The following is an 18,845-nucleotide window of genomic DNA, read 5'->3' on the forward strand; positions in this document are numbered from 1 at the left end:
ACCATCCAATCTTTGACAAACCTGACAAAAACAAGCAATGGGAAAAGGATTCCCTGTTTAATAAATGGTGTTGGGAAAACTGGCTAGCCATGTGCAGAAAGCAGAAACTGGACCCCTTCCTGACACATTACACTAAAATTAACTCCAGATGGATTAAAGACTTAAACATAAGACCTAACATCATAAAAACCCTAGAAGAAAATCGAGGCAAAACCATTCAAGACATAGGCTAGGCAAGGACTTCATGACCAAAACACCAAAAGCATTGGCAACAAAAGCCAAAATAGACAAATGGGACCTAATCAAACTCCACAGCTTCTGCACGGCAAAGGAAACAGTCATTAGAGTGAATCGGCAACCAACAGAATGAGAAAAAATTTTTGCAGTCTACCAATCTGACAAAGGGCCGATATCCAGAATCTACAAAGAACAAAAACAGATTTACAAGAAAAAAACAAACAACCCCATTCAAAAGCGGGCGAGGGATATGAACAGACATTTTACAAAAGAAGACATACATGAGGCCAACAAACATATGAAAAAAATGCTCATCATCACTGGTCATTACAGAAATGCAAATCAAAACTACATTGAGATACCATCTCACGCCAGTTAGAATGGCGATCATTAAAAAATCTGGAGACAACAGATGCTGGAGAGGATGTGGAGAAATAGGAACACTTTTACACTGTTGGTGGGAGTGTAAATTAGTTCAACCATTGTGGAAAACAGTGTGGCGATTCCTCAAGGACCTAGAAATAGAAATTCCATTTGACCCAGCAATCCCATTACTGAGTATATATCCAAAGGATTATAAATTGTGCTACTATTAGGACACATGCACACGAATGCTCACTGCAGCACCGTTTACAATAGCAAAGACCTGGAACCAACCCAAATGCCCATCGATGATAGACTGGACAGGGAATATGTGGCACATATACACCATGGAATATTATGCAGCCATCAAAAATGATGAGTTCGTGTCCTTTGTAGGGACATGGATGAACCTGGTGTAAGGCCGGCTGCCTCACCGGGAACTAAAGGGACACAATTATCTCTCCCTGTGCCGGCCTCTCCATGCTGACACACTTATCTCTCCCCATGCCGGCCTCTCCATGCTGACACACTTATCTCTCCCCATGCCGGCCTCTCTATGCAGGGTCCGCACACCCACTCCTGCATTCCTCACTCGACCCCTTCAAAATTTAAAAAGCTCACCAAAGATTTGTCCAACAGCAGTTTAACATTGACCTCCCCAGCCGGTCAACCCACCAGTAGTCCTGCCTGGCAACCAATGGTAGCTCGCCCCATCAGCACCTTAACTTCCCCTCACCAATGAAACTGTCTGCTCTTTGTTTCCCTAATAATCAATCAACCCTCCTCACCAATGAAACTGTCTGCTCTTTGTTTCCCTAAAAACCAATCAATTACCTCCACTCCCTATAAAACCCCACACCCTGAGAAGCCCAGTGCGACTTCTCTGGCCCCTTCCCGGACCACAGAACCTCGCCCGGGAGCTGAATAAATTGGATTCTCATTTTCTCACACTGGCCTCAGTTTCCTCATTTTGACTCGGCAATATACCTTACACCTGGAAACCATCATTCTTAGCAAACTGATACAAGAACAGAAAATCAAATACTGCATGTTCTCACTCATAGGCGGGTGTTGAACAAAGAGAACACATGGACACAGGGAGGGGCGCATCACACACTGGGGTCTGTTGGGGGGAAACAGGGGAGGGACAGCAGGGGGTGGGGAGTTGGAGAGAGATAGCATGGGGAGAAATGCCAGATATAGGTGAAGAGGAGGAAGGCAGCAAATCACGCTGCCATGTGTGTCCCTATGCAACAATCTTGCATGTTCTTCACATGTATCCCAAAACCTAAAATGAAAAAAAAAAAAAAAAGAGAGAGAGGGAAAAAAGGCCATCTCCATAAGATTCAAGTACGAGGTGAAGCAGCAAGAGTTAATGGAGAAGTTGCAGCAAATTACCTAGAAGACCTAGCTAAGATAATTGTTGAAGGTAGCTGCACTAAATAACAAATGTTCAGTGTAGACAATACCGTCTTCTATAGGAAGATGCCATCTAGGATTTTCATAGTTAGTGAGGAGAAGTCAATGCCTGGCTTCAAAGCTTCAAAGGACAGGCCAACTTTCTTGTTAGAGGGTAATGCAGTTGGTGACTTAAAGTTGAAGCCAATGTTCATTTACCATGTTGAAAATCCTAGAACCCTTATGAATTATGCCAAATCTACTCTGCCTGTGCTCTATAAATGGAACAACAAAGCCTGGATGATAACAGGTTTAAAGAATGAGTTACTAAACATTTTAAGCCCACTGAGACCTACTGTTCAGACCCACTGTTCAGAAGAAAGGACTCCTTACAAAATGTTACTGCTCAATGACAGTGTGCCCAGTCACCCAAAGGCTCTGAAGACGATGTACAAAGAGATACACGTTTTCATGGCTGCTAACACAACATCCATTCTCCTGCCATGGATAAAAGAGTCATTTGAACTTTCAGGTCTTATTATTTAAGAAATACATTTCATAAGGCCAGAGCTGACAGGTCTGGACAAAGTAAACTGAGAGCCTTCTGGAAAGGATTCACCATTCTAGATACCATTAATAACATGCATGATTCACAAAAGGAGGTAAAAATGTCGACATTCACTGGAATGAATGAATGAATTAGAAGGTGATTCCAACCCTCATGGATGACTTTGAGGAATTCAAGACTTCAGTGGAGGAAGGAGGAATTAACCACAGAATTAGAAGTGGAGCCTGAAAATGAGACTGAATTGCTGCATTCTCATGATAAGACTTGAACAGATGAGGAGCTGCCTCTTAAGGAAGAGCAAAGAAAGTAGTTTTTTGAGGGAATCTCCTGAAGATGCTGTGGACACTGTTGAAATGACAACAAAGGATTTAGAATATTTATATAAACTTTATTGATAAAGCAGCAGTAGCGTCTATGTGGATTGACTCCAATTTTGAAAGAAGTTCTACTGCAGGTAAAACGCTATAAAATAATCCATGCTACATAAAAAGTTGTGAAAAAAAGAGTCCATCAATGTGGCAAACTTCATTGTTGTCTCATTTTATGAGATTGCCACAGCCACCCCAACCTTCAGCAACTACCACCCTGATCAGTCAGCAACCTTTGACATCAAGGAAAGATCCTCCACCAGCAAAAGGATTATAACTTGCTGAAGGCTCAGATGATTGTTGGCATATTTTAGCAATAAAGTATTTTTAATTAATGTATGTACATTGCTTAAGACATAATGGTACTGCACACTTACCAGATTACTATACGGTGTAAAGTTAATTTTTATATGCACTGGGAAACTAAACGATCTGTATGACCTGCTTATTGTGATACTCACTTCATTGCGTGGTTTGGAACAGAATCCACAGTATCTCTGAGGTATGCATTTATATGGCTCAATAAAGAATACTATCAACATGGTCATAATAGTATGTATACTATTATTCTAAACAAAATTATGATGGAAAAATGGACAGACAAGAAGTATATGGATGTGACAACAGCCTGGGGGGTGGATGGAATGCATGTTTAGGTGAAAAAGAAAGCTAAACTCTCACCTTGCATAGTTAGAAGTTGATAGGTAACACCTAAAACTGAAAAATCGAAAAGTACTTCACAGAGCATATTATTTAGATATAGAAATAATCACCCAAAAAATGAGATGAAAATTTTAAATGGATGGCTCTAAAGAACAGGAGATTTGAGGACTTTTGAGAGTGGGAAAAGCTGCCCTTTTTCATTACAGGAATCGTAACACACTTTTTATTTAAATACATGCATGTATAACTTTTTTTTTTCAGACAGGGTCTCACTCTGTCACCCAGGCTTAAGTGCAGTGGCATAGGATCACACCTCACTGCAGCCTCAACCTCCCAGGCTCAAACAGTTGTCCCACCTGAACCTCCCAAGTAGCTGCGAGTACAAGTGCACACCACCACACCCAGCTAAGTTTTTTATTTTCTGTAGAGAAATAGTTTCACCATGTTTCCCAGGCTGGTCTCAAACTCCTGGATTCAAGCAATTTACCTACCTCAGCCTCCCAAAATGCTGGGATTACAGGTGTGAGCCACCATGCCCAGCCATAACTTTTAATTAAACAAACAAAACTGAAAGAGAGAAAATGTCTACACATTCATGTATATACATTGTTCCAGAAAGAACCATACTATCTGTTCTCTCTCATTTTAAGTATTAAAGGAAAGAAAGAACACAGCATAAGAAACTTAAAACACAGCAGGACCTAGTAATGTGAAAGGGAGAATAGCAATAAACAATACTGGAGATGTAGGCAAATCCTGCTTCTTAGGAATTAATAAATGCTATACAATTGATGGCGTACAATGGGATAATCAGGCAAATTTAAATGTATCTAGGTATGATAATGGTATTGTATTATGTCCAAGAAGGTCTTTTTTTTTTTTTTCTTTTTGAGATGGATTCTCACTCTTGTTGCCCAGGCTGGAATGCAATGGCGCAATCTTGGCTCACCGCAACCTCTGTCTCCTGGGTTCAAGTGATTCTTCTGCCCCAGCCTCCTGAGTAGCTGGGATTACAGGCATGCAAAACCATGCCCAGGCAATTTTTGTATTTTCAGTAGAGATGGTGTTTCTCCATGTTGGTCAGGTTGGTCTCAAACTCTTGATCTCAGGTGATGCCCCTGCCTCAGCCTCCCAAAGTGCTGGGATTACAGGCGTGAGCCACCACACCTGGCCTTAGAAGGTCATTTTTTAAGACATATATTTTTAAGAGATGGGGTCTCACTCTCTTGCCTAGGCTGGAGTACAGTGGTGCAAACATGGTTCACTATATCCTTGACTTCCTGGGCTCAAGTCATCCTCCCTCCTAAGCCTTCCAACTAGCTAAGACTACAGGTGTATATCACCATGCCTGGCTAATTTATTTATTTATTTTTTTTGAGATGAAGTCTTGCTCTGTAGCCCAAGTTGGAGTACAGTGGCATGATCTCAGCTCATTGCAACCTCTGCCTCCCAAGTTCAAGCAATTCTCCTGCCTTGGCCTCCAGAGTAGTTGGGATTACAAGTGCCCACCACCACACCTGGCTGATTTTTTTGTATTTTTAGTAGAGGTCTCACTACATTGCCTAGGTTAGTCTCAAACTCCTGGGCTCAAGCAATCCTCCCACCTCAGCCCCACAAAGTACTGAGATTATAGGCATGAGCCGTCAATACCAGGCCAAGATACATGTTTTTTAAAAATTTTTAAGACCGAGACTCGCTCTGTCACCCAGGCTGGAGTGCAGTGGCACAATCTTGGCTCACTGCAACCTCCGCCTCCCAGGTTCTAGCAATTCGCCTGCCTCAGCCTCCCAAGTAGCTGGGACTACAGACATGTGCCACCCCACCCAGCTATTTTTTTTTTTTATTTTCAGTAGAAACAGGGTTTCACCATGTTAGCCAGGATGGTCTCAATCTCCTGACCTCCTGAACTGCCCACCTCGGCCTCCCAAAGTGCTGGGATTAAGGCATGAGCCACTGCACCTGGCCTCCAAGATACATTTTTTTAAGTGATATATATCTAGCAGTGAAACGCCACAATTTCTATAATTTAAATATTCTTCAACAATTAAATTAAAACAAATGTTGCCTTAATGGAAAGAAAGAGCACAGCATAAGAAACTTAAAACACAGCAGGACCCAGTAATGTAAAAGGAAGAATAGCAATTAGCAATAACCAACACTGGAGATATAGGCAAATCCTGCTTTTTAGGAATTAATAAATGCTAAACAATTAATGGCTTGCATTGGGATAATTAGGAAAATTTAAACATAAACTAGGTATGATAATGCTATTGTATTATGTCCAAGAAGGTCTTTTTTGTTGTTGTTGTTAAGTCTGGATGATGAATATGTAAGTATTTATCATAGTATCTCTATTTTTTAGTACATTTGAAATTTTCATCATAAAAAGTCAAGAAAAAAATCACTTTGCAAAGACCTATGCATGAAGTCGTAAGTTCAATTTCCACAATCATCTTTAAATGGGGATAGGAGGAGACTAGAAATATTCTCCGGTTATCTTACCATATCCTGCCATAGAAGCACCATTCTCGACATCCACTGTGTTCTTATTTTCCTCTGCTAGAGCTTTAACATATCTTTTGCTTAAGTCTAGTATTTGCTCACGTAACTTGACACTGCTTTGATGTCTTGGTTGTTGAAAAGTATAGTGCAGTAACATCAATCCCCAAATGAGTCCAAATACAAGCAACAGTAAACTCAATTTCTGGGACATATTTTTTCTTGAGATTGTAAAAAACATTTCTAAAGAAGCAAACAGACTTGACTGAAAAGTGGTAACTTGAGGCAAGCCACAAAACAATCAGGATTTGAAAGAAAAAAGAAAAAAATCTCCTCAATATTGTATATTCTTCATCTTCAACAAGGCTGTATCCACTCTATTAACTCTGTAAAATTAAGAAGAAAAACAGTATTAGTCTTAATCTGTACCAGTAACAGAGCAGACAACAATAAAGCAAATATTCTATAATTTTGATTTGGAACTGTATCATATATTTGACAACTTTCTCCACCACTAAGTAAGATTTCTAGTCTTTTACCTGTCTCATTTATGTATCTTTTCAAAGTTTAAACTAGAAATAAATGTCAATTCATTGAAAATACCTGAAAAAAATGTGACCATGGTCATAAAACTCTTCAAATGGTTTCTCATTTGTAACTAAAACCATGGACATTAATAATGAGATATATAGGAGATCTCAGTCTATTCAAATACATGTCACTAACCTAAATGCCTAAAAGCTATTCTTCAAAAGAAAAGAAAAGAAAAAAGAAAAAAACATCAAAATGAAAGTTAGAAAGAAGGAAAGAAGATTAGATGCATTGGCTCATGCCTGTAATCTCAGCACTTTGGGAGGCTGATGCGGGTGGATCACCTGAAATCAGGAGTTCAAGACCAGCCTGGACAACATGATGGAATGCCATCTCTACTAAAAATGCAAAAATTAGCCGGGCATGGTGGCAAACACCTGTAATCCCAGCTACTCAGGAGGCTGAGGCAGGAGAATCACTTGAACCCAGGAGGCGGAGTTGCAGTGAGCCAAGACTATGCCACTGCACTGCAGCCTGGGTGACAAACCGAGACTCCACCTCAAAAAAAAAAAAAAAAAAAAAAAAGCTCAACCTCATTAATCACAGGGAAATATAAATTAAAACCACTATGAAATACCACTTCACATCCATCAGGATAGTTATTAAAAAAAAAAAACAGAAAACAACAAGTGTTGGCAAGGATGTGAACAAACTGAAACTCTTCTGCTCTGCTGGTGGGCACATAAAATAGTGTGGCTGCTGGGGAAGACAGTATGACATTTCCTCAAAAACTTAACATAGGATTATTGTATAATCCGGAATTGAACTTCTGGATATATATACAAAAGAAACAAAAGCAGGAACCCAAAGGGATATGTATATGCCAAAGGTCACTGCAGCATTATTCATAATAGCCAAAAGGTGGAAATAACCCAAGTGTCCCTCAATAGATAAACAGATAAATAAAATGTGGTATCTACATACAATGGAGTATTATTCAGCCCTAAGGAAGAAAGATGTTCTGATATATGCTACAACATGGAAGAAGAGAATGGAAAGTTATGATCTAATGAGTATAGAATTTCAGTTGGGGATGATGAAAAAGTTCTGGAGATGGATGGTAGTGATGGTTGCACAATGATGTGAATGTACTTAATGTCACTGAACTGTAAACTTAATGCTAAAATGATAAATTTTAGATTATGTATTTTTTACCACACAAACACACATATAAGCACATCATTCTCCTGCTTAAAACCTTTCAACAGTTTCACACTGCACTCAGAATCTAACATGCAAACTCCGTACCAACCTTTATGACATGCACAAGCCCTACATAACCTGACTTCTACCCATTTCTCTCTGTCCTAATCTCATACCACTTCCCTCTTGCTCACCGTGCTGTAGCCACACTAGAGAAAATATATCAAATTCTTTCTGACCTCAGGGTTTACACAATTGCTACTCCCTAGCTTGGAGTACTTTCCCTACAACCTGCTCCTTTTCATCCTTTAGTACTTAGCTCAAATATCAACTCTTCAAAATGTTGTACTCCCATTCCTATCCTACCTCCAGCCACAAGGTACTCTCTATCATTTTCTATATGAAATTATATATTCTATCTTTAAAACCTCGAAAAAATTATTTTTTCTCCCTAAGCCTGATATCTTTGTTTATATGATGGGGACAACAATACCTATTTAATAATGGTAAAGAATAACTGACATCTCACATTACTCAATAAATATTAATCTTTATTATTAGTGTCAGGCACTTATGCAACAATGCTACTAATTCTTGATAATCTGAGTAACGTTAGGTAATATAAGAAATGTCTTCACAGATGCAAATAAAACTCCTGATTAGCTCTCATGGGCCTCCACAACCAAGTCTCCAAAGACCAAATTTATTTCTCATTAGTCGCAAAAATATCTCCTCTAATCCAGCCAGTCTTCTCTCTGATTCATACGATAGTAATAATTATATCTTACATTTACATGATATTTTTATTTACCCAGCATGTTTCTTTACATATTTTCTGACAACCTCTCATTCACTTAGATACAGTCAGCTCTCAGAAAGGCTACAGGCTTGAAAAAGTTTCTACTCAGAATTTGTGGACAACACGAAAATTTCATTGGATTAAGTTACTGAAGCATTACCCAGTCCTAAAAGATGACATAATAGCATGATGCTGATGAGAACAGTTAATCTTCCAAGTAGCCTGAAAAGAGACTAGGAAAATATCTTTTTAAATGCTACCTCGGATAGAAGGATTTCAAAACCTCCTTACCCTATTCTACACCACACTGATCTTCTAATGCTCACACAGCATGTTACTTTATACCAATTATTTTCATACATCACATCATCCAAGCATCTGTATAAGCCATGTCTCCTTGATTAAGTCCCAGGTCCTTATGGGCAAGAATGACATGCCTTATACTGCTGCCACATCCCCCACAAAGCCTGGTGAACAATCAACAATCACTGAGAAATGCCTTATATTTACTTTAAAACAAATCCCTGAACGTAACCCCACCTTCTCCCATGCAGCAATGTGACCTCCCTGCAATGATTTTTGGGGTAAAGTGGCAGAGGATAGAAATTTGGGGGTAAATTAAAGTATCTTCAATTATCCTTTTCTGGGCTGGAAGAACCTAAGAAGAAAACTAATCTATTTCCCTCGCATTTCAGATGAAGAAACTGAAGCTCAGAGATGTTAAGTGTCTGCCTAAAAATTAAACAACCAGTTAACAGGAGAAATCCTACCGGTCCAGAATACAGGTCCTGACTCACTGTCTAGGGTTTTCTCTACACCACACTACCTCCCTTACTTCCACTAGAAAGACTGTGTTTGTAAATACGGAATAAATTATATTAAATAAGCTTTGTTCTTTTTTGCTTTAAAAGGATGTAACCAGAAAATAGAAATGGCAGTTTAGGACAATCATCCTGAAGATGCCTAATTTGAACTATTCACTAAATTATTAGGTTGCCTCTTAAAGTTTCAAATAAACTGTATTCACATAAATCAAAGTATTACAAAGTTGCTACGAGAAGGATTTCAGAAGTCTTATATGTTAGTTTTTACACAGGCAAAAAAACTAGAAGATAAAAATATATGTAGCAGGCTGGGCACGGTAGCTCATGCCTATAATCCCAGCACTTTGGGAGGCTGAGGCAAGCGGATCACCTGAGGTCGGCAGTTCGAAAGCAGCCTGACCAACATGGAGCTGACCAACCCCATCTCTACTAAAAATACAAAAAATTAACTGGGCATAGGATGGTGGCACATGCCTATAATCCCAGCTACTCGGGAGACTGAAGCAGGAGAATCACTTGAACCTGGGAGGCGGAGGTTGCGATGAGCCAAGATGGCAGGCGCCATTGCACTCCAGCCTGGGCCACAACAGTGAAACACCATCTCAAAAAAAAAAAGAAGTAAAACAAAGATAAAAGATAAATACAAGGTCGTCTAAAGGTAGGGACCTTTACCGTGATCAGCAAACACAATGATAAGACATTTCCAGAAAAAATAATTGGGGGCAGGGGGTGAGCGGGGGCAATGCATAAAGATCCAGGTTCAAACACAACCTTTACTACTGGAGTTCCGTTTAATGCATGAAAGAACTTGGTTTACTCATTCATTTGTTCACTAATTCATTCATAATATCAAAGCACCCCCCCATGTGCCAGGAACCAGAGATATGAAAGGTAAAGCAAGATATGAAAAACTAACAGGATTCCTGTTTTTCTGGATACTACTTTAATAGAAATAGAACAATAAATAAGCAAATAAAGAAACATACTTATATCAGCTTGTGATAAATTGCTATGAAGGAAAAAAGGGTGATGTGTCTTGGTACATCTACATGAGGTGTGGGGTCAAGGAATAATGAGAGAGTAATATCTGATTTGAGAAAGAGGAGGAAGTACAAAGTCTGGTTCTAATTTCCTACCAAATAAAACCTTTAGAATCCTTTTCTGATCAGAATTTTGGGAGCAGGCAACAAATTCCTTATTTCTATTTTCCTCAACACAAACAAATGAGAATGAGAGGGCTCCCAAAGCACAGTATGAAATGGCCTGGTCTGAAGAAATCATACAAAGTAAAGAGAAGGAAACCCACAAGCAAAGAAAGCTGTGTGTTCCCCTGTGTTATGAAAATGGCAGTTCCACTGTTTGGTGATATATAGGAACAGTAATGATCTGATATGGTGGTATTTACAAAGAAAAATATATTCTTATTGGTGTTCTCTAAACTGAAAGGGGCAGTGGCAAGATCAGGTATGAAACAAGGTCTAGGTAGCCATCTGTCAGTGTATTTACTTAAAACTGGTATTAAGCATTTTAAACACAATTGTTCAAACTCCAAGATATTCCCTGTTATGAAATACAAAAACAGAAAAACAAACATGGATAATTTTTTTTCTAAGGCGGAGTCTTGCTCTGTCATCCAGGCTGGAGTGCAGTGGCACGATCCTGGCTCACTGCAACCTCTGCCTCCTGGGTTCAAGCGATTCTTCTGCCTCAGCCTCCCAAGTAGCTGGAACTACAGGCACGCGCCACCACGCCCAGCTAATTTTTGTACTTTTTTTTTAGTAGAGATGGCGTTTCACTATATTGGCCAAGCTGGTCTCGAACGCCTGACCTCATGATCCACCTGCCTTGGCCTCCCAAAGTGCGGGGATTAAAGGCTTGAGCCAGCCCATCTAGCCAACTCCACTGTTTTTCAAAAGCAGGGAACAAAATCAACAGTTTGCAATGAGTACTTTTTCAAAACACAAGAAAAAACCATCAGAGTAGACTGTACACACTACCAATTTTGTGAAATTTCCAATTGATTTTTACATATATAGACGCATGCATGCAGTTTTTGGTTGTTGCTGTTTGAAACAAGGTCTGGCTCTGTTGCCCAGGCTAGAATGCGGTGGCCATAGCTCACTAAAGCCTTGATCTCCCAGACTCAAGAGATACCCCATCCTCTGCCCCTACCTTAGCCTCCTAAGCAGCTGGGACCACAGGCATGTGCCGCCACACTTGACAAATTTTATTTTTAGCAGTGACAAGGTCTCACTGTGTTGCCCAGGCTGGTCTCAAACTCCTGAGCTCAGGTGATCTTCCTGTCTCAGCTTCTCAAAGAGCTGGGATTACAAGCATAAGTCAGTGAGCCCAGCCTATGCAAAACCTGTTAAACAACTATGGAGTCTTCTTTTTTTTTCGTATTGAGACAAGATCTAACTACGTTGCCCAGGACAGTCTCAAACTCCTGGTCCCACCTCAACCTCCCTAATAACTAGGACCGACTACAGGCGCACACCATCATGCCCAGCCATCTATGGAGTCTTGATATAAAAAGATCTCTTACTATGGATTGTTATCAAAAAGTTTTTAAAATACTGCATTTCACACTGGCTGTCATGAAGTACTTCCTTGTATTTTATGCAAACATAGCAACGGCAACATTAAAAACGCAAGTAGATGGCTAATACTACCTTAAAATCTTTCATTTAAATCTCATTTTTGCATTTATTCGGTGCTCTACATTTTGTGCCATTTTAACTATAGCTAAAGTAACAGCAATAATGGCAACTAGCAGGAAGACCAGCTTTCACTCAGCCAAACGTACTAAAAGAACTACTGCCTATTAGTCTCCAAAGGAATTTCAGCTAGACAGGCATAGATTTACTACAAAAAGACACAGTATGTTCACCACAGCTCAGAGGTTCAAATAGTTCTCTTCAAAAACAAACCAAAAAAAAGGGCCATTCCTAAAATATTTTTTCTATGTAATACTGCCTGAGGCTAATGTGGGGGGATTAACACAGAACACAGCCCATTCACTCCACAATAAGGTCTAAGATTTAAAATGCAAAAACTACACTAAAATTCCAGCTAAGATATGGAAATACGAGTGTCAAGCTATCAGTTCATTTTTAGATGGCACATTTGGGAGAGGGAAGAGAAGACAACATTTTGTAATGTGAATATTACAAAAACAGATAAAAGAAAAATAGTAAAATGAGGCAGGGACAAAAATAGAAAATGTTATGGCAAAAGGAAAACTAACCATTATGCTACAGTAAAAGTTTAATCTAAAATATGGCCAGGCCATATTTTAGATTACAGTGGCTCACACCTGTAATCCCAGGACCTTGGGAGGCTGAGGCAGGCAGATCACTTTAGGCCAGGCGTTCAAGACCAGCCTGATCAACATGGTGAAACCCTGTCTCTATCAAAAATATGAAAATTAGCCAGATGTGGTGGCGCATGCCTGTAAACCTAGTTACTTGGGTGGCTGAGGCACAAGAATCGCTTGAACCTGGGAGGCGGAGATTGCAGAGAGCTGAGATCGCACCACTGCACTCAAGACTGGTGACAGAGTGAGACTCTGTCTCAAAATAAAATAAAATAAAATATACTATGCAGGCCAGGCTCCATGGCTCATGCCTGTAATCCCAGCATTTGGGAGGCTGACATAGGCAGATCACTTGAGGTCAGGAGTTCAAGACCAGCCTGGCCAATATGGTGAGAACCTGTCTCTACTAAAACTACAAAAATTAGCTGGGCATGAGGTACAACAACTCCTTGAACCCAACAGGTAGAGGATTCAGTGAGCCAGCACCACTGCACTCCAGCCTGGGAAACAGAGCAAGACTCTGTCTCAAAAAAAAAAAAAACTTACATATATACACACACACTACGGAGCCCTAGATACTTTAATCACAGAGCATGTACTGTCACGGCCTTGGCCAATCATGTTTTGTGCCACATGACCCCACCTCCCCTTCCACAGCCAACTAGGCTAGCATCTCTGGCCTCAAAGAGGCCCCAGGGAAAAACCAGACAGTTGGCAGAAGGAGCTGAAGGAGAAGGCATGAAAATAAATCATAAAGTTGGGTTAGGGGATTGACAAGATAAAGTTATGAAGAATCAGACACAGTAGGTACACAGGCTATGTGCAAAAGATACAGAGTAGGGAGAAAAAGAATAAAGCATGTCAAAAATGCAGAGTAAACATGTGCAGCTCCTGAGAGAGTGAAAACTGGCCAGTAGAGATTCTGATTTCTGGCAGCTTTCTTGTTTTCTTATATATATTCCTTCCTTCAAGGTAGTTTGAAAGAATTTTATTTGAAGCAGGAAGAAACACTAAGAACACAAATGACTAAAAGGGTTTACACCGATTTTGTTTCCACATTAAAAAGAATCTCTAAAAAGGTTTATCATTGAAAGTCTGAGCTAGCAGAGTCCTTGGAATCAGACCAATTCACTATTTTAGAGATGAGGAAATTGGGGACCACAAAGTAATCTAAGGTTACACAGATAGTGACAGAGCAAGGACAAAACTAAGGACTCCTATTTCCGTAGTCATTACTCTCTGTCCTACGCTGCACGAAATAACACCAACATAGAAAGAGTTTCCTCAAAAAAAGTATTTTTGCAACACATTTTAGAGTGAATCAGAAATTTTATGTGCATATGCCTCTTTCCACAGTTTAAATAAGTTTTCCATTTATTTATTCTCTGGCTCTGTTATGCTTATAAAATACATTCATTAGATTTCTCCTTTTCTTCCTCACATATATTTAAAAAATTAATCTGTCACTAAAGAAGTAACACCAGCAATGCATCAGGCCCCCTGGCTTTTTCCCCCTACAACTTCATATTTTAAAACAGTATTTACTCAGGACGTGTTATTGCACATATTGCATAACAGTGTTTGAACTCAAAGCAGTACAGAGAAGATATTTTAAGTGAAAAATAAACTTCAACTACGGATCATAGAGATTTCCTTGAAGAAAAACTCATAACCAACATCAGTAAAATTCAGGAGAAAATAGTGCAAGAACAACGGAAAGTGAAAAGGGACTCGTGAAATGTATCAAGTCATTCCTGATGAAATTTAACGCATTCATTCAGGTTGTCTTGTGAACAAAAACTACAACTTGTAAACACAAATCCCAAACTGGGGAAATTATTAATCAGTGAGAAGGTGCAGACAGAAGTAGGAAAAAGTTGACACAGGGTAAACATGGTGAAGCCCAGAGATAGGACTGCAGAACACCTGGATGCCTACTCTGATGAAACACTTAAGCGCCTCTAAGGATCCCCAAAAGACTGAGGGACATACACACACACACACACACACACACACACACACACACACACCCCTGAGGGGGAGGGGAGAGGTGAATAAATTCTTGTATTTCTAAAGCTGATCCACAGAAAAGCAGAGTCATCAATTTCCTAAGAACATTCTCAGCCATCTTAAAACAGCAGAAATTAGGAAGATGACATATTTTAACGAATCCTTTGCTTAGGTTTAGGGTAACAAAGTACAAAGTGAAGAACACATAACCAAAGATGCTAATGATTAAACAAAGAAAAGCACAAAATTCAAGTCCAAAGTCCACTTCGTTCACTTCAGTCATAGCTAAGTATCACATTCAAAGGATCTTTTCATCAAATGAAGAACTAATGACGTTATAGGTCTGTTATTTTTTTAATTCTAACAACTTAAAGCGGTGTGTTTTGATGGACGAGAAAACTCAGGCTGAGAGCCTTAAGTAACCAAGATTACCAAGGCAGGCAGTGAGACAAACCCAGGCAGGATTCGAACCCTGGCTGACTGAGCCATTCTCATTACCGCCACAGTCAACAACACAGTAGTTTAAGTTCATCCTTACCAGTCACCCAGGAGATGAGTTTTGAAGACGGAGTTTAAAAGGGGCATCTGACTTTCTCGCTCTCCCAAAGTAGAACAGAACTTGGCTGTCAAAACAGAAAAAGAAGTGAATGCTGTGCCGCCCGGGCTCTCCAACCCACAGCCCCGGACCGAGCCCGCCCCTCTCGGCTCGCGCAGCCTCCGCCACGCTCCGTTCTCCGCCCGGGTCGAGGGGCCGCAGCTGTCAGACGCCAAGGGACAGAGACGCGGCCCAAAGGAAGGGACAAAGAGCCTTCCCGGCCGCGGCCGGAGGCTGCCGGCCCGTTCCCGAGCCGAGTTTCCGCAGCTGCGGCCCCGGCGTGGCGGGGACCGGAGCCGGGGGCGCGGCGGTGGAGGAGCAGCCGCAGGGGCCGAGGGGCTCCGTAAGAGGCGCGGGTCCGGCCGGCGGACTCGCCCACTCCTCATTACCTTGCCTTGGGCTTCCCGTCACGGTCGCCGCCGTCACGGAGCTTCTGAGCCGAGGCGACGCAGCGAGAGCTGATTAGCGGGCGTCAGCTGCGTCCCGCACTGGCGAAGCAGCTCCAGGTCGGGATGGAGAAAGGCCGGGGTGGTGGGAATCGAGAGGCGGTTGGTTCTCAGCTTGTGGAGATTTTACTCCGCTAGTCCCTAGCACTCGGCTTCCGCTCCGCCTCCCGGCCGGTCCTTCCCACACTCGGGGACCAGCCGCCCGCGGCGCGAGGCATTGTGGGAGATGTAGTATCAGAATGAGGAAGCGGCGGCACGTGCATCCAGCCGCTCCCCACCTACCCCGGATCAGAACGACGCCGTTGCGCCGCAACCAGAGAGGGGCGGCGGGCTCTTCTGTATTGGAAGATGAGCCCGCCAGAGGCATACCCTCTGCCTTAACTCGCTGCAGGCGGTTGAAGAAGGGCTACCTCCAGTGAGAAACCAACCTCCCAGTACAGTTGACCTGAGGCTGGAAAAGCTTAGTGGTGATTAAGTGTGCTACGGATACGAATACCAATTATTGCAGCCGAAGGTCCTTAGCCAGTGGAGTGAGGCAAGAAAAATAAAAGGATTGAAGATTAAATAGGAGGAAACAAAATTATTTTTTTATAGATGATATAATTATGTATGTGGAGCCCAGGCGCCGTTGGCTCATGCCTATAATACCAACACTTTGTGAGGCCAAGGCGGGCAGATCACCTGAGGTCGGCAGTTCGAGACCAGCCTGGCCAAAATGGTGAAACCTCATCTCTACTACAAATACGCACTTAGCCGGGCGAAGTGGCGGGCGCCTGTAATTCCAGCTGCTCGGGAGGCTATGGCAAGAGAATTGCTTGAACCCTGAAGGCAGAGGTTGCAGTGAGCTGATGTTGTGCCACTGCACTCCAGCCGGGGCAACAAGAGCGGAACTTTGTCTCAAAAAAAAAAAAAATTACTTATGTGGCACATCCAAAACAATCTACAGATAAACTGTTAACAATAAAAGAGTTTAACAAGGTTAATAGATACAAAAATCATGTTTTTAAAAAAATCAATATTTATTTATATATGCGAGTAAAAAAAGATAATTTTTTAAAAGATACCATTTAAGCAGCTCCAAACAAATATCAAGTACCTAGGAATAAATCAATCAAAAAAATGCAAAACCTGTCTGAAGAAAACATTGAAAGACACACTGAAGAAGACCTAAATAGAGATATAACATGTTCATAGATTGGAAGAGTCAATCAATATTGAAAAATGCCAAGTCTCTCCAAACCTATCCACAGAGCCAGGGCAATTCCCAGCAAAATCTCAGTAAATTTCTGTGTATGTGTGAGAAACTTGACAAGCTAATTTAAAATTGTATGGAAGAGCAAAGACAAGCATTCACGAAGAAGAGGAGGAAGGAAAGAAAAGAGAAGGAGAAGGAGTGGGAGGAGGAAAACTTGTGCTACCAGATTAACAAGCTTTATTATAGACTGGGCACTGTGGCCCATGCCTATAATCTCAGCACTTTGGGAGGCTGAGACAAGTGGATTGCTTTAGCAAAGTTCAAGACCATGGCAAAACCCCATCTCTACCAAAAAAAAAGTAAGCCAGTTGTGGTGGCGTGCACCTATAGTCCCAGCTACTTAGGAGGCTGGGGCAGAAGGATCGCTTTTAACCCAGGAGGTGGAGGCTGCAGTGAACCATAATTGAGCCACTGCACTCCAGCCTAGGCGACAGAGCAAGACCCTTCCTCAAAAACAAAACAAAACAAACTTTATTTTAAAGCTGTCAATCTAAATAATAGGACCTCTAAAAGAAAAAGACATTCATTTGAGAGTAGGGCGTTGAAACTGGAATGCACATGCCACAGTAAACTCTGTGTGTATTCAGGGAGGGAAATGAAGACAAAGGTTTTTAAAGAAAACATGAGGATTAAATATGTGCTCTGAAATTATTATGCTTTGCTACAAGGATCAATAATAACAAGGAGTTCTAGGTTGAACAGGCAGTTGCTGGGCAGATGTTTTCACACAGGTACTTGTTAGGTAAGGTTGCAATGGTCTTTGCGTAAGGTTGTGGTTTTTGCAGTCTTTTGCAATAGTTTAGTTATGAGGCACACAAATGTGAGAGCCTTCCCTTCTTAGCCTTCCCCAGTTCTGTCAGGGAGTTTTGTTTCTTAACACAAGTGACTTCATTTTGATTCAAATAATTTTCACATTTCCCTTTTTTGAACAAGGCCTTTCTCAGAATGCATCACTGATCAGTCATTTTGTAGTTACATTCTGATGTCCCTGGATGCCAGGATAAACCTGCCATGCTTGCTGGTTTCATCCCATGTTGTGGGGAGTGATTGGTGACGAGGAGTCAGTGTCAAAAACCTTTTAGCCACATTTGAGCAATAAGGAAAGTTTGAAGAAAATGGCTCTCAGACTAAGTCTATCTGGAGTTTATTATTAAGATCTACAGTCTTTTGCTTTTATCTCAAAGTGCTGGCCCAGGCATTATTTTGTTAAGACCTACACTTCTGCAAAAATTTAACAAGTAACAGTACAAAGTTTAAAAAGGAAAACTATAAAGTAAAATGATAATCTCAGTTTGCCTATATAGTTTTGAGCCATGAACCTAGGCTTAACCAACTGAATAAATGAAATGACCCATAGAGGATTAGGTGAGACCTGTTGTAACATGTGGTCTGATTTTTTATTTTGTCATAGGTTTTGACTTCTCAAGATGAATTTATCTAGGTACACCATGTAGTATTAGCAATAGCACAGACATTTCCTAATTTTTTTTTTTTTTTTTTGAGATGGAGTCTCGCTCTGTAGCCCTGGTTGGAGTGCAGGGCCACCATCTCTGTTCACTGCAAACTCCATCTCCCAGGTTCAAGAGATTCTCTTGCCTCAGCCTCCCAAGTAGCTGGGATTACAGACGTGAGCCACCACGCCCAGCTCATTTTCGTATTTTTAGTAGAGACAGGTTTCACCATGTTGGCCAAGCTGGTCTCGAACTCCTGACCTCAGGTGATCCACCTGCCTCGGCCTCCCAAAGTGCTGGGATTACAGACGTGAGCTGC

General features: G+C 41.1%; 1 protein-coding gene across 1 annotated transcript in view; it reads right to left on the minus strand.

The window, feature by feature from the left end:
• CCDC126 (coiled-coil domain containing 126) overlaps window positions 1–15,987 on the minus strand; it is a 43,720-nt gene extending 27,733 nt beyond the window's left edge. Inside the window, exons 1-3 of the mRNA XM_012447821.2 lie at window positions 15,764–15,987; window positions 15,318–15,402; window positions 6,100–6,482 (exon numbers count right to left, since the gene is read on the minus strand). Of these exons, the coding sequence (XP_012303244.1) occupies window positions 6,100–6,337 (238 nt within the window). The 5' untranslated portion in view covers window positions 6,338–6,482; window positions 15,318–15,402; window positions 15,764–15,987. The remainder of the gene's footprint in view (window positions 1–6,099; window positions 6,483–15,317; window positions 15,403–15,763) is intronic.
• Between the last annotated feature and the right edge of the window lie 2,858 nt (window positions 15,988–18,845).

This window comes from Aotus nancymaae, unplaced genomic scaffold (assembly GCF_030222135.1).
Source record: "Aotus nancymaae isolate 86718 unplaced genomic scaffold, 86718_ANA_hifiasm-v0.15.2.pri h1tg000025l, whole genome shotgun sequence".
NCBI classification, from domain to species: domain Eukaryota; kingdom Metazoa; phylum Chordata; class Mammalia; order Primates; family Aotidae; genus Aotus; species Aotus nancymaae.